The sequence below is a fragment of the Scyliorhinus canicula genome, chromosome 10 (assembly GCF_902713615.1).
Source record: "Scyliorhinus canicula chromosome 10, sScyCan1.1, whole genome shotgun sequence".
NCBI classification, from domain to species: Eukaryota; Metazoa; Chordata; class Chondrichthyes; order Carcharhiniformes; family Scyliorhinidae; genus Scyliorhinus; species Scyliorhinus canicula.
The window spans coordinates 100,830,084-100,845,132 of NC_052155.1; the positions used below are offsets into that span (position 1 = coordinate 100,830,084).

The 15,049-nt window shown below is 44.8% G+C and overlaps 1 protein-coding gene across 3 annotated transcripts in view; it reads right to left on the reverse strand.

Moving 5' to 3' along the window:
- Positions 1–15,049, reverse strand: part of ca8 (carbonic anhydrase VIII) — a 107,705-nt gene that overhangs the window by 24,486 nt on the left and 68,170 nt on the right. For 2 of the 3 annotated variants that reach the window (XM_038809437.1, XM_038809435.1), the window contains one exon: positions 14,379–14,545. The exons of the other annotated variant lie outside the window; for it this stretch is intronic. In XM_038809437.1, the coding sequence (XP_038665365.1) occupies positions 14,411–14,545 (135 nt within the window). In that variant the 3' untranslated portion in view covers positions 14,379–14,410. The remainder of the gene's footprint in view (positions 1–14,378; positions 14,546–15,049) is intronic. 3 annotated transcript variants of the gene reach the window in all.

Here is a 15,049-nt window from a genome sequence, read left to right on the forward strand (position 1 = left end):
CCCAGTTTCTGTCTTACCTTGGCATTGCGCTCCTCCCAGTTTTTGGTGCACGTCCCAGCCGCTCCGAACCATATCCCCAGCATCTTCAGGTAATCTGACCTGACGGTGAAGGGGTCAAAGGACCGGTCGGCCCAGTTCCCAAAGAACATGACCTCGCTCTTGCCATGGTTTACTTTGGCTCCCGAGGCCAGTTCAAAACGATCGCAGGCATTCAAGAGTCTGCGTACAGACGTGGGATCCGAGCAGAAAACGGCGACGTCGTCCATGTACAGGGAGGCCTTGACTTACACGCCTCCGCTGTCTGGGATCATCACTCCTTTTATACCCGGATCCTTCCTGATGGACTCGGCAAAGGGTTCTATGCAGCACACAAACAGGACCGAGGAGAGTGGGCAGCCCTGCCTGACTCCAGATTTGATCTGGAGCTTTTCTGATTCGCACCGTTTGTGGGGACAAGTGCTGAACGGCGCTCGCCTGAAGTGTCTGAGGTGAAGGGATTGAATACCAAAGCCTCAGGTAGCTCGGGAATCTGCACATTGAAGTGAGGTTTACTGCCTCGGTCTAATATGCAGATTTTCCAAAAAATGACCTGCCCATTGTGGGCGGGATTTACATGGCAACGTCCAGCAAGATCGTGTTGGATCTCGTGAGGCATGGCAAGCCGGGAAGATCTCAGGAGCAGGGTCTCTAGCTGAGCTGAGCTGCTTTTCAGGCGCATTGTGCCGGAGAATTACGCTCATTGTTCCAGGGTCAACTGATTATCCAGTTGACCAGCATGCAGCGCACATGGGCACAACCCATAATGGTCACTGGCTTTCCCTGGAGGAGCGGCCTCTCTGGAATCATGTGACTTTTTGAAACATCAGGTGAAATTTGCTTCACTTGTCCCTGCACCTTAACTGGCTGGAGCTTTGAAAATCTCCACAAGCATACCTAAAGCAATCAGTGCAGGATTGGTCACAGAACTAGTTCCCATGTCTGGTTCATAGATCAAGTAAAAACCAAGCCCAGTTTAAAGGAAAGGTTAAAAGACTCAGATCACAGCAGTGCTTAGTATGTGGATATAGAATGAGTGTAATAGTGATATGTGCTGAATTGAAAAGAACGTGTGTTGAACAGAACAATTTACAGCAAAAAGGTCAATCTGAATTGAAACAGAACGGTTAATCACAGCAAACTAATCGAAATCAAACAGGTAATAACAGTGGGACAGAGAAAAGTGCATATACGGCTAATCCAATGGAAGGCAATTTAAGAATATGCTAACCAATGAACAGGTGATTAAGCACCCAATGAACCAATCCATATTCAGGAGAGAATTGTACACTTGTTCTTTCACAACCTGTATTCTGTTTAAAAACCCCTGGAAAAGTCACTCATGGAGTGCACAAGAAAGCAAGCAGAAATACGCAATGACAGAAAGAATCCCGGTGAAGCACACAGGAAGTTCTCAGTCACAGATCTCTTCTAAGCAACCTACAGTCGTCACAGATTGGCCACTGTGATTGAAAATGTATTGTTCAACATTCTCAATAAAAGCTACAGGAATTAGTGCAAGTTTGTGGCAATCGTAATTCTCAGTAACTGAATTTAAAAGGTAAAATCACCTGTACCAAAATTGATATCGATAGGTACAGATGATTTTACTTGTTAATCAGCAACTTTAACTGTACAGAAAGTAGGATAAATATTGCAAAAAAAACCAGATGCAACCAAGAGAGAGAGATATCAAAGAGACAGCCCGAAAGTTTAAAAAAATTAAATCACCAACACTAAGCAACCACTGCAGAAGCACATTCCACAGCTTAAAAATTATTTTTTCAGGTCAAAAGAGTTGCTTGGCAGTAATGATCAGGCAATTAAACATTCACTTAATCCTGAATGCACCAGTCATAGCTTTCTCGCGAGCAAGCACCCAAAGATCCCAAATTGCATCAAATCTCAGTGAACACTGTTACAATGCATCTGTGGAGATCCAAGTATCTCTGACAGCAATTTACAGATTTCCTTGTAACAAGCAAAGTGGATAATGGTGATCCCGTAGATGTAGTGTATCTGGACTTCCGGAGATGTTGATAAGGTGCTGCACAGAAGGTCAATTCACAAGATTAGATCACATAGGAATAGGGGTAATTTATTAGCTTGGATAGAAGACTGGCTGACAGACAGAAGACAGAGTTGGGATAAATGGGTCTTTTTCTGGCAAGATGTAACTAGTGGGGTGTCACAGGGTGCGGTACTAGGGCCCCAGCTATTAACAATCTACATAAGTGACTTGGATACTGGGATAGAAGGTTTTATTTTTGCAGACAAAATAAGAATAGGTTGCAATGAGGAAATAAGAACCTTACAAATGGATATAGATAGGTAGAACCTTACAAATGGATATAAAGAGAGTAGGCCAAAATGTGGCAGTTGAAGTTTAATGAGTGTGAGGTCATGCATTTTGGTCGGAAAATGGGAAGGCAACTTGTTATCTAAATGAGGAGAGACTTTGGGATGCTCCGTTGCAGAGGGATCTGGGGGCCCTTGTTCATGAGTCGCAGTAAACTAGCATGCAGATATAGCAGGTAATAAAGAAAGCAAATAGGATGTTGGCATTTCTAGCTGAAGGAATAGAGTATAATGGTAGGAAGTGTTATTGCAACTGTACAAAACATTGGTGAGATCGCACCTAGAGTATTGTGCACAGTTTTGGTCCCCTTATTTAAGGAAAAATGAAGCGCCATTGGAAGAAGTTCAGAGGAAGGTCACTAGATTGATTCCAGAGATGAGGGGTTTGTCATATGAAGAGAGATTGAACAGTTTAGGCCTTTACTCTCTAGAGTTCAAGAAGAATGAGGGGAGATCAAATTGAGGTATGCGAGATGATAAAAGGTATGGATAAAGTAGATGTGGAGTGAATGCTTCCTTTTGTGGGGCATTCTAGAACAAGAGGTCATTGTCTTAGGATAAGAGATAGCAACTTAAAAATGGAGTGGAGGAGAAATTACTTCTCCCAGTTCAATGAATGCTGGGACAGTGAGTAAATTTGAGGAATTAAACAGATTTTTAATTGGATTGAAGGGTTATGGAGAACAGGCTGGACAGTGGAGCTAAGACCAGGATAAGATCTGCCATGATTGAATGGCAGAGCAGACTCGATGGGCCAAATGGCCTAATCCTGCTCCAATATCTCATGAATTTATGAAATGTGCACATGTGGAGGCTGAAGGTTTATCATCCTATTTTCTCTATAATAAAGTTGAGCACCTCGATCCAAAATCTGGGCAACTCTGTTGCAGGCCTTTCACCAATGGTGGCGCTATGGCACAATGTGTTCCTGTTTCCAATGTGTTCCAAGACACTGGGCATTATGAGGAAGGACAGAGCAAGGCAGCCTAAAGGCACAGTGCAGCCTGGAGGAAAAGGGCAGGATGAGGTGGCATTGAAGGGAGATGTGAGGTAACCTGGGCAGTTGAGGAAGAGAGAGACAAGGTGACCTGGCCAATGTGGGGAGAGATGCAAGAGAAGAGAGCTGGGGGCCGAAACTTCAAAAATCAACAGCAAAAAAATTTAATGAAAAAAATCAAAGAGTGACATCACAGGATACCGGGTTGGTGAGTTCTATGAATTTGACCAAGTGACATTGAAGGAACCAAGTCAGATGATGCAGGTCACCTCAGATGATGTTTGGCTTGGACTGAAAATAGCAGAGGGTGGTGTTTCCATGCAGTCCTTGTTCTTCAGTCTAGGTGGTAGAGGTCACAGGTTTGGAAGGTGTTGCAGAAGAAGCTTTGTCAAGTTGTGGTACACAGTTTTGCCACTTGTGAGCTTTGGTGGATGGAGTGTCGATCAACAGGATTTGTCCTGGATGTTGTCAAACTTCTTGCTGGGCCTCCACTCATCCAGCCAAGCGGAGAGCACTCCCATTACACTCCTGATCTGAGCTTGTCAAAAGTAGACAATCTTTATTGCAATTAGGAGAAGATGACCCTGCATCATCGGAATGTAAAATAACTGACGGCAGAAATGGTGGATATAATGGTTTTCATCTTCATGTATTCCCCAATTTCTGGAGCACTTCCTCAGGATTAGAAAGAAGCACACATAACCTGGATACTTAAGAAAAGAGAAAGGGAGAATATGGGGAATGATAAACCAATTAGCCTAACACCAGTAGTAAGAAAATTGCTTGAATATTTCATTAGCAAAATGGTAATGGGACACTAGGAAAATCATAATATGATTAAGAACAGTCAACATGGTTTTGAGTAAGGGAAGTCATGTTCAACAAGCCTGCTTTTTGGAGGCTGTAACTCCTAAGATGGATAAAGTGGAAACATGCAGAGGTATTTGGATTTCTAAAATGCATTTGATAAGGTGCAACAGAAGGCTGGTAAACAATACAAGAGTTCATGGTGCTGGGGATAATATATTAACTCAGAGAGAGAATTGGCTAACTGGATTGGAATGGATTTGTTTAATGTCACGTGTATCGAGGTACAGTGAAAAATATTGTTCTGCGTACAGTTCGGACAGGTCATGCCATACATGAAAAGAAAATACATAGGGCAAACATAAAATACACAATGTAAATACATAGACGCAGGCATCGGGTGAAGCATACAGGAGTGTAGTACTAATAGGAAACAAAGTTGCGATAAATAACTCACTTTCATGTTGTAACTACCGGAGTACCACAGGAATCAGGGTTGGAGCCTCAATTGTTTACAATCTATATTAATGACTTGGTTGAAGGAACTGAGTACATTGTAGCCAACTTTTATGACAATGTAAAGATAGGCAGGAGAGCAAGCTGTGAATAGGCCACAAAGTCTGCAGAGGGATAGAACATAGAACAGTACAGCACAGAACAGGCCCTTCGGCCCTCGATGTTGTGCCGAGCCATGATCACCCTCAAGTACTCAAACCCACGTATCCACCCTATACCCGTAACCCAACAACCCCCCCCCTTAACCTTACTTTTTAGGACACTACGGGCAATTTAGCATGGCCAATCCACCTAACCCGCACATCTTTGGACTGTGGGAGGAAACCGGAGCACCCGGAGGAAACCCACGCACACACGGGGAGGACGTGCAGACTCCGCACAGACAGTGACCCAGCTGGGAATCGAACCTGGGACCCTGGAGCTGTGAAGCATTTATGCTAACCACCATGCTACCGTGCTGCCCTGAATATAGATAGGTTTTGTGAGTAGGCAGAAAATTGGCAGATGGAGGATAACGTGTGAAACTGTGACATTGTCCACTTTGACAGGAAGAATAGAAAAGCAGTAGATTACCATAATAGAGAACTTGCAGAATATTGTGGTAAAAGGGGATCTGGGTGCCCGCATACATTAATCACAGAAGTTAGCATGCCGCACATGACAGATGGGAGAATTCTGTCCAGAGCCAGGTTGGGTGAAGGAACAAGAACAAAGCAGATGGAATGTGATAAAGGTAGAATGTGAAGCTATCCACTTTTGTAGGAAAAATATAAAAGCAAGATATATTTTGGAATGTTGAACTACCAGAAGAATTTGCATTCTGGATGATATGGGTGTCCTTGCAGATAAATCAAAGGCAAATGGCCAGCAATTAAAAAGGAAAATACTACGTTAGCTTTTTAAAATAAGGGATGGAAGACAACAGTAAAGAAATATCTCTACAATTTAATCAGGGCATTGTTGAATCTATACCCGAGTATATGCTGTTTCTCTCTCCTAACCCAAAGCTGGACATAATTGCCCTATATGGAATGCACCAAAGATTCACTGGACAAATTCCTCTGGGAATTGCCTCTGTACCTCTGGGATAGTGGAGGATGTTGGAGACAGCTGTGATGGGAAATCAGTGGCCCACATCGGGGTGGGGGGCAGGGGCAGTGCTGCCTACTCACCCTGGCCGCCCTGAGGAGGTCATGCGGTTTCTTCCTGGACCGGACTCTGCCACCTGCTGCCAGGCAGGGCTAGCAGCCTCCTTCCCCGGCCGGGGTACAGGGTGGCCTGCCTCTCCTCCATGGCGTCCAGAAGGATCTCAAGCTCAGAGTCTGTAAAACATGGGGACACGCATCTTGCTGCCATCTTGTTGGCTGCAGCTCGTTAGCCTCCTGAGTGTCAATGGCAAACCTGGCGGATCCCGCACAGTTTCTCATTGGAATAGTTTGTGCTCCACGTGGTGCTGGTGCTAGCCCCTTAACAGTCACTGAATCTGTCCAGGTGTCGTGCCAGTTCTGCTACCGTGGAAGTCCACGTATCCTGCCTCGATGTCAACGTCACCACTTCACACCGCCCTCACCCCCACTCTCACTCCCCCCCACACCCACTATCACTCCCCCCTCTCACTCCTCCCCACCCCCCCACGGTCTAATCATGCATCTTGTTCTATGTGTTCCAGGAACGTAGAATCCTGAAGAAATTTTCAGGGCTTAGCTTAATTATCTAATTGTCTTTCAAAAGCGATGATTGAATCCGCCTCCACAACGTTCCCAGGGAGTGCATCATGTAGTGTTACTTCTTTTGCCAATCACCTTCAATCAGTGCTCTTGGTTCTCAATCCTTTCTCCCAAGAGTTTCTCCCTTTCTATTCTGTCCACCTAATGGATCACCATCCAGTGAGGGTCCAATGGCCACTCAAGGTTCAGACAGACGCAGATGCCGACGACGACGACAACACCTTGTATTATAGAGCACCTTTAACACAATAAAATGTCACAAGGCTTCACAAGAGTACCTGTTATGAAAGGAGATATTAGGTCAGATGCCCAAAAATTTGGTCAAAGAGACAGATTTTAAGGGTTGTCTTAAGAAGAAAGCAAAGTAGAGAGCCAGAAAAATGGAAGGAGGGAGTTCGAGAATTTAGGATCGAAGTAACTGAATGCACAGCCACCAATTTTACTGTGGTTAAAGTTAGCGATACTCAAGAGGCCAGGAGTAAGATGGCTGCAGTTTTCGGAGATTTGCGGGACTGGAAAGGACTGCAGAAATTGGGAAATATTAAGCTATTGAGATTGGAATACAAGAAATGGCACTGCATATTTAAATATAATAATTATTAATAATCTTTATTAGAGTCACAAGTAGGCTTACATTAACGGCAATGAAGTTACTGTGAAAATCTCCTAGTCACCATATTCCGGCGCCTGTTCGGGTACACATAGGGAGAATTCTGAATGTCGAATTCACCTAATCAACATGTCTTTCGAGACTTGTGGGAGGAAACTCGAGCACCCGGAGGAAACCCATGCAGACACGGGGAGAACATGCAGACTCTTAGTGGCAGCACTTAGTGGCAGCACGGTAGCATGGTGGTTAGCATAAATGCTTCACAGCTCCAGGGTCCCAGGTTCGATTCCTGGCTGGGTCACTGTCTGTGTGGAGTCTGCACGTCCTCCCCGTGTGTGCGTGAGTTTCCTCCGGGTGCTCCGGTTTCTTCCCACAGTCCAAAGATGTGCGGGTTAGGTGGATTGGCCATGCTAAATTGCCCGTAGTGTCCTAAAAAGTAAGGTTAAGGGGAGGGGGGTTGTTGGGTTATGGATATAGGGTGGATACGTGGGTTTGAGTAGGGTGATCATTGTTCGGCACAACATCGAGGGCCGAAGGGCCTGTTCTGTGCTGTACTGTTCTATGTTCCATATAGATAAGCAACCCAAGTGGGAATTGAACCTGGGACCCTGGGGCTGTGAAGCAACAGTGTTAACCACTGTGCTACCGTGCCACCCTATAAACATGCAGATCTAGGTATCTGCCCACTCCTACAGGTAAGGATAGAACTAGGATTATTGTAGTTTGTCTAAAAGTACGCCAGCATTCATAAATTACATCAGTTCCTTTTTCGAAAAAGAACAGGTTCACAATCTTCAAATACTTCATTTAGTTTCAGGACATCGACAAATAAAAATTCTGTTTTAAATTGAAACACTGAGATTAGTTCATAGTTTGATCATTGCGAACAGAGTACACATCTGCATGCACACAAACAAAAAAACCAAATATGAACCAAAATTTCTACTACTAACTTTGCATCATGACAGCACAATCAGAATCCCAAAAGTGCAGAAGGAGGCCATTAGGCACACTGAGTCTGCACTGACCATCAGAAAGAGCAGCCTAACCGAGGCCCTATCCCCATAACCACACCAAACCTTCGGACAAGAAAGGGCAATTTAGCATGGCCAATCCACCTAACTTGCACATCTTTGGACTGTGGGGAGAAACCAGAGCAGCTGGAGGAAACCCAGGCAGCACAGGGAGAACATAGAAACTATAGACAGTCACCCAAGTCCAGAATCAAACCCAGGTCCCTGGTTCTGTGAAGCAGCAGCAGTGCTAACCACTGTCCCACCATGCTGTACAATATGTTGGTGCCAGAGCAAACAACTGCAGTTCACTTTTTCTACATGTCTCAATATAATTGTACATGCTTCCTTGCTAAACACTTATCCACTTCCCTTCAAAAGACAGTGAAGTCTCCACCTTAATGGATACTTGTCATGAAGCATTATATTCACTAATAACGCCTTGGTTTTTAAAAAATAATAATAATCTTTATTATCACAAGTAGGCTTACATTAATACTGCAACAAAGTTACTGTGAAAATCCCCTAGTCACCACACTCCGACGCCTGTTCGGGTACACCGAGGGGGAATTCAGAATGTCCAATTCAGCTAAGAAGCACATCTATCGGGACCTGTGGGAGGAAACCGGAGCACCCGGAGGAAACCCACGCATACACGGGGAGAACGTGCAGACTCCGCACAGACAGTGACCCAAGCCGGGAATCAAACCCAGTTCCCTGGCGCTGTGAAGCAACAGTGTTATAACATGCTCCTATCATGTTTCTAATGATGATCCTGAATCTTTGACTGCTGGTTACTGATTCACAATGAAAACATTTCACTCCTAATCTATTTAAAAGCTTTCAGAACTCTGAAAACTTCTATGCCCTGTTAACCTTCTCCATTCCAATGAAAATACTGTTTCTTCATAACTATATTCACTGATATCTAACAAAAGGTTACTCATTTTTCCTGCATGCTTTTCATTGCTCTTGTACTTGGCGAGATAGCTGGTTTGTGATGCAGAGCAAGGCCAGCAGCGCGGGTTCAATTCCTGTACCTGCTGAGATTGTTCATGAAGGCCCACCTTCTCAACCTTGCCCTCACCTGAGGTGTAGTGATCCTCAGGTTAATCCCACCACCAAGGGGAAAGCAGTTTATGGTCATCTGGGACTCTGGCGACTTTACCTTTACTGTCCCAAAAGAAGCTGCATAAAATACTAACAATAGTGGTCGATTCAATGTAGGTTTTTAAAAATTTAATAATCTAACACAAAAAACCCAGAGTCCCATTTTCCTCTGTGGCCTTTTTAAACCTGCACTCCCACCTTCAATTTTAACCCACGGCAACCAACATAAATTAAACAAATAGTGACCCATCACCTATGCCTTATTATGCTGAAATTCCAGCCACTATCCTCTTGTGCAGGGTTCTGCAATGTGTGCTTATGTCTGTTCAGGCAGGAGGCCATTTGTAATGTTCAAACTGGGGTCCTATGACATACACCGAGTTCTTGAAAGCAAACCCTATAGGCTACTCAAACAATGTGCACATTTATAGTTTGGTGGAGACAGAAGGAGGAATACAAGACATTTGGGTTCATTACCAACTATCCGTGTTCACACAATCCCCAAAGTTTCATCTACTCAATGTGGGGACAGCATGTTCTCGCAATGAAGAGATTAGAACAGTACAACACAGAAGGAAGCCATTCAGCCCATCGAGTCTCTGCCAAAATGTGAGCCCTTATGCATTGCTACTTGGTTTCCTCCCCTCACACAAGTGGTGGGTTGCATTTGAGTCCCGTTTGGCACCTGTGGCTGGCTGGAGGCATGTAAATCAATTGCATGCTCCAATGTACTATTCCGCTCGGTTTGCGATCTTCCTCATGGAAAATCAAAAAACCAAAAATTTAGAACATTTCAGTACATCATGACAACTATAGGAAAGTATCGAACAAACCAAGGAATATAAATAATTTCATTATATCACACTCACAAACCCCTAACACGGCGTCTAAAAGGACAAGGGCAACAGGTGCATGGGAGCATCACCATTTCGAAGTTCTCTCCAAGTTACACACCATCATTTTAGACACATTAATAGAAACATTTTGAAGTGTCATTTTGGTCACGATTGGAGGGGTGTTCCTCGAAGCCTGCAGTGCCAATATTGCGGCCTGTATTCAATGGCACTTGGTGCCGAAAATGAGCCACCATTCTTGCAATTATTGATGTTTTGCCATCTGATTCTTCAGACTTCCTCCTCAGCATCTCGCCGCTAATTAGGGGATTTATTTTTAATTGCTCGCTCACCACTCACTCCCAGTCAACACATGCAGACCTGCTCCTGGCTTTGGCGATGCCAACCTGGCCAGGTTCCTCAACACCAGTGAGAGATAGGGCAGTCTATTCCCCCTGAGGGTGTTGGAGTTTGGTAGGAAGTGACAGTGGCTGTCAGTACGGGCAGCACCACAAGGTGCACCAGCGCGCCATATCGGTAGATCACCAACACCCTCCACCAAGATAAGAGGGTAAGTTACCATCTCTCTCCTGGCATCGATTCCTCCACCCCCACCACAAACAAATCACTAGCTGACACTTCGCACCCTTCCCACATTCTATCTTCGTGCTGGTTCCTCAGCACCCCCTGGCACCCACCAGCACAACCCCTTCATATCCAGTTGCGGTGTCCACACAAGCCACCTGCTATAGGCTCCCTCCAATCCATCAAGCGTGTGGCTCACAATGCCCAGGGAGGATGGGTTCCAGAGATCAAAGTCCTCAGCCCCTGGAAATCAAGGGGTTGCTCGAGGAGAGAGTAGTCACTGACAGCGGAGTTGGCCTGTGCCACAGAGGTAAATACCCACTGTCCCTTCACCCAGATGACCTGTCTCAAGTGAGTTGTTCATGTCAGGCTAAATGATCCTTCCCTCTCACTGACCACATATCCATCATCTCGCAGGATCTCCATCTGATGGGGCCGGGCCATCCGGATTTGTCCCCCTCTCCTGCCACCCAGGAAACCACTTCAGAGGAGAGGTCAGAGGAGACCACCAGCAAGGCGTCACCACTATAAACCCCACCTTCCACCAGCAGAGAGACACACAGTGAGCGACATTAGTGGATAGGTTTTCAGGGCACAATCTGGTGGGCAACACACAGTCGCTGATGGTGGATGCAGGAACATCCAAGGGAAGTCAGCAGTCAGAGGTCTGCTGGATCCCAGTCTCCTCCCCTCCCCCTCCATTGCCCTCAAGCTGCACATCTGAAAATGCAAATGTTTACTGAACTCAGTTCCCTTCAGCAGCCATTGCATCAGCTTCATGTTTTTAAAAAAAAAAAGAGTACGATACAATACCCATGTGACTTCTCGTTGGGTAGCCGGTTAATTCCCGAGAGGCCGTTACTTTCGACGTCAATCTCGCTAATGACATTGAAATTAATGCAAATTGGGGTTAATGATATCCTCGCCATATTTGGGTTTGATCCGGAAATCGACAGCAGGAACGGACCGGTTAGATGGCAAACTGAAACACGCCCGGCGCAAATCTCACTTTTGGCCTTTCCCGCTATTTAATGAGTGTGACCAGATCCGTACCAGTCACAATGTGATTAAATCGTACCAATCTTATTTCTTCTTCTAGCTAGCAACCTCCATGTCACCGGAATTAAAATATAGTGCAGTTTCCAAAAATATTAAAGTACTTCATGTACAATAATGGATTACTTTGAGTGGAGTGACTGTAACTAAAACAATTGGCACGATTTAATGAACAAAAAGAGTCCCGTTTTCAACGTGTTTAGCGGGATGTTTCCCCGTGCTTGAAGCGTTGAGAGCGATCCTGCTATTAAACGGCCGCACTGAGATTAATTTCCTGCACGGAGGAGCTCAGCTCGCCATTGCAGGAAGAGATCGCGGCACCATTTTTTAAATGGTGCCCAGATATCTCGATTCCACACCACTGTCTCCAGATCCCCTGCTGCCCTTCCCCCACCACCCTAAAAATGTCCCAACTTACCAATTAGGGGTCCTCTAACACCTCAACTCCCCCCTCCTGCATCTCAATATGACAGGGCACCTCTGGAGCCAATCCCTGGCACAGAACCTGGCACCTTGGCACACCCAGCCTCGCAATGCCCATGTCAGCCTAGCAGTGTCACTTGTGCACCCTGGCAGTGCCACTTGGGCACCCAGATGGCATTAGGAGTGTCAGGGTACCATCCTGTCCAGAGCCCGACCACCCAGGGTCTTCCTATCGCCTGGGCGAACCCCCCTCCCAGTGCCATTATGCCTGGTCCATGTTTGTGGAAACCAGTGCTAAACGGTACCACGGCAGGTTAGACAAAGCCTAACTCCTGCGCAGATATATTCAAGCGAGATGAACTACTCATTTGAATATGAAAATCTGGATCATGCCCATTGAAGGCGATATCCAGATCACGATGCCTCGCAAGATCTCGTAAGGTTTCAGGTCCCGAGTCGGGTGCGACAAGGCCGGTAGATCGCGACCATCATTTCCAACTGTAAAATTGTTATTGTAAGTGAGTCCAGTGGACACAAGGTTAACAAAAAAAATCTATAGAACAAAGTCCCCTAGTGTATTTGGGATTTCTATTCATTAATAATCACTTTTTCTATTTTAATAACAATGCCCTGATTTCCAAAATTGGATAACATTCCCTCAGGACTGAATTACCTATTTAGTAGGTGGTGGCAAAGGGATAAAAGCAGTGTGCAATTTATGTGCTCTATATAAAATGTTCATGCAGAATTTCATGGCCATGGGCATAAAATCAGCATACACAACTAATGTTACAAAAGGCATACTGCTGCTCCAGTGTGCATAAAAATTATTAATTTAAATTTATTCATACTATTTTAACAAAATAAATATGGATTCCAAACAACAACTTCAGTGCCTTTAATTCAATGCAACATCCCAAGCTCTTTCGGAGAGCCATTATGAAGTAAAATTGGACACCAAACTACACGAGTGTTATTCTGGCAGACAGCCAGAGGGTTTTAAGAAGTATGTTAAAGGAAGCAAGAGAGAGGAGCACGGAAATTTATGGAGGGAATTCCAGAGCTGACAGATTGGGAAAGATCAAGAGGAAAAAGTTACCTTTGTCACAGTCACAGACAGTACATAATTTGACTTTGGTAAAAGCATTTTCAGTGCTGAGGCAGTAATGGAAACCTGACTGGGGGATTGTTGTGGAGGTTTTCAAACATGGGAGTTCTGGAACATATGGGCACAGATTTGGGAGACAATGACAAAATGAAGGACTTTGAAAAGGAAAATAAGGATATGGGTGGCAGTTTGCAAGGAAGGTGGGCTCAAGGGTTGATTTTCTTTGAGGAGATGGGCTAACTTGGCAGATAGGAGAAAGAAACAGTATCAGAAAAGAGAGAACTGTCAGCAAAGATCGTCCAAAACTGGGACCAGGTAGGGAGGGTGTGTGGTCAGCAGTTTCATGCGAAGAGAATCGGGGGAACAGGTGGTGGGTCTCATGGATGAGATGAGTTCAAAGATGGCATGAGGGGTGACCAAGAAACTGAGAAATATGCAAGTTCAGTGCGAGGGTCAGAGGGATCTGTAGTGGCAGTGTGGCTAGGTGGGCTAATGGAAGGGAGTGAAGCAGCAAAGGTAGCTAATCACCTGGTCTTGAGGTTAGTGACCAAGAACTCAAAGTGCTCTTTACACTTGAGGTAAGGATGGAGGAGGTTTGTAGGGGTGGGGTTTAAGAAATCAGTTGGCAGCAAAGAAATTGGCTGATGGGCGGGGGGGATTTATCCATGAGGCTATTCAAAGAAGAAAAGATGAGGAGATATCCTGGTGTCCCTTCACTTATCGAGCCAATTTTAGCATTTTATTTCGGCAATTATTTACCCCTCATTCAACATCACAAAATGCAGATTATCTCATCATTATCAGATAGTAGTTTCAAAGAGTTTGCGGAGGCAAATTAGCAACCGAGCAATGTTGAAATTAATGTCCCCCATTAAAACAGTAATTACACTTCAAAGTACTGCATTGACTGTAAAGCAGCAGAGATACCTGCTGGTCGTGAAAAGTGCTGTATAAATGTAAGTCTATTGTTTTTTCCCCACAGGGTGATCTTGGAATAAAATGTATTGTTGCTTAATTTAAAGGCAATCACGTTTGCGGTATGTGTATTCAAACTCATCTAAAAGTGCAAATCTTTTCAAAAATTTCGATAAATCTATAGCACGGCAGCTGCCACTTCACAGTTACATATTTATATGATCCACAAATTTTATTATTAGTCTGTTTATACAGCAGAAAGAAACATTTGGCTTTATGATTACCTTAAATTGATTCCGTTCACTATTACAGTTTCTTATTGGAATGCAGCTCTGACGATTCGGTCACTGAGAGGCTGTGTCGGTCTAAAATTGTCTCCTAAAATCCCATCGCATCCTTCAGGTAGTTCTGCTCCTTTTATGTGGGACCGTACCCTTCTAAACTCTTCTATCTAGGATGCAAAATGCAATTAGATAAGAAAACACAACTTTTATAAATGACTGGGTTATTTTAGGTTTGTTGTAATTTGCTCAGGGTATGTAAGCTGGCAATTCATCGTTCATCGCCCAACTGCCTTTTGTGAGTCAGCTTCTTGAACTGCTGCAGTCCATGTGGTGTCAGTGCAAGCACAGGATTGTTAGGTCCGGAATGCCAGGATTTTGACTCAATGACCACGAAGGAGCAGTGATATAGTTCCTCGGCACAATTGTGTGAAGTGGAGGGGAATTTGCAGTTGGTGGGGTCCCCATGCATTTACTATCCTTGCCCTGCCAGGGGTCGAGATCAGGGGTTTGGAGGGTACTGACGAAGGAAACTTGGCAAGTTGCTGCAGTGCATCTTGTAGACAGTACACACTGCTGCCACTGTGTGGTGGTGGAAGAATGAATGTTTAATGAACGGGGTGTCGATTAATCGCGTTGATCTTCAAGTGTTGTTGCAGTGCTCCATCACCATC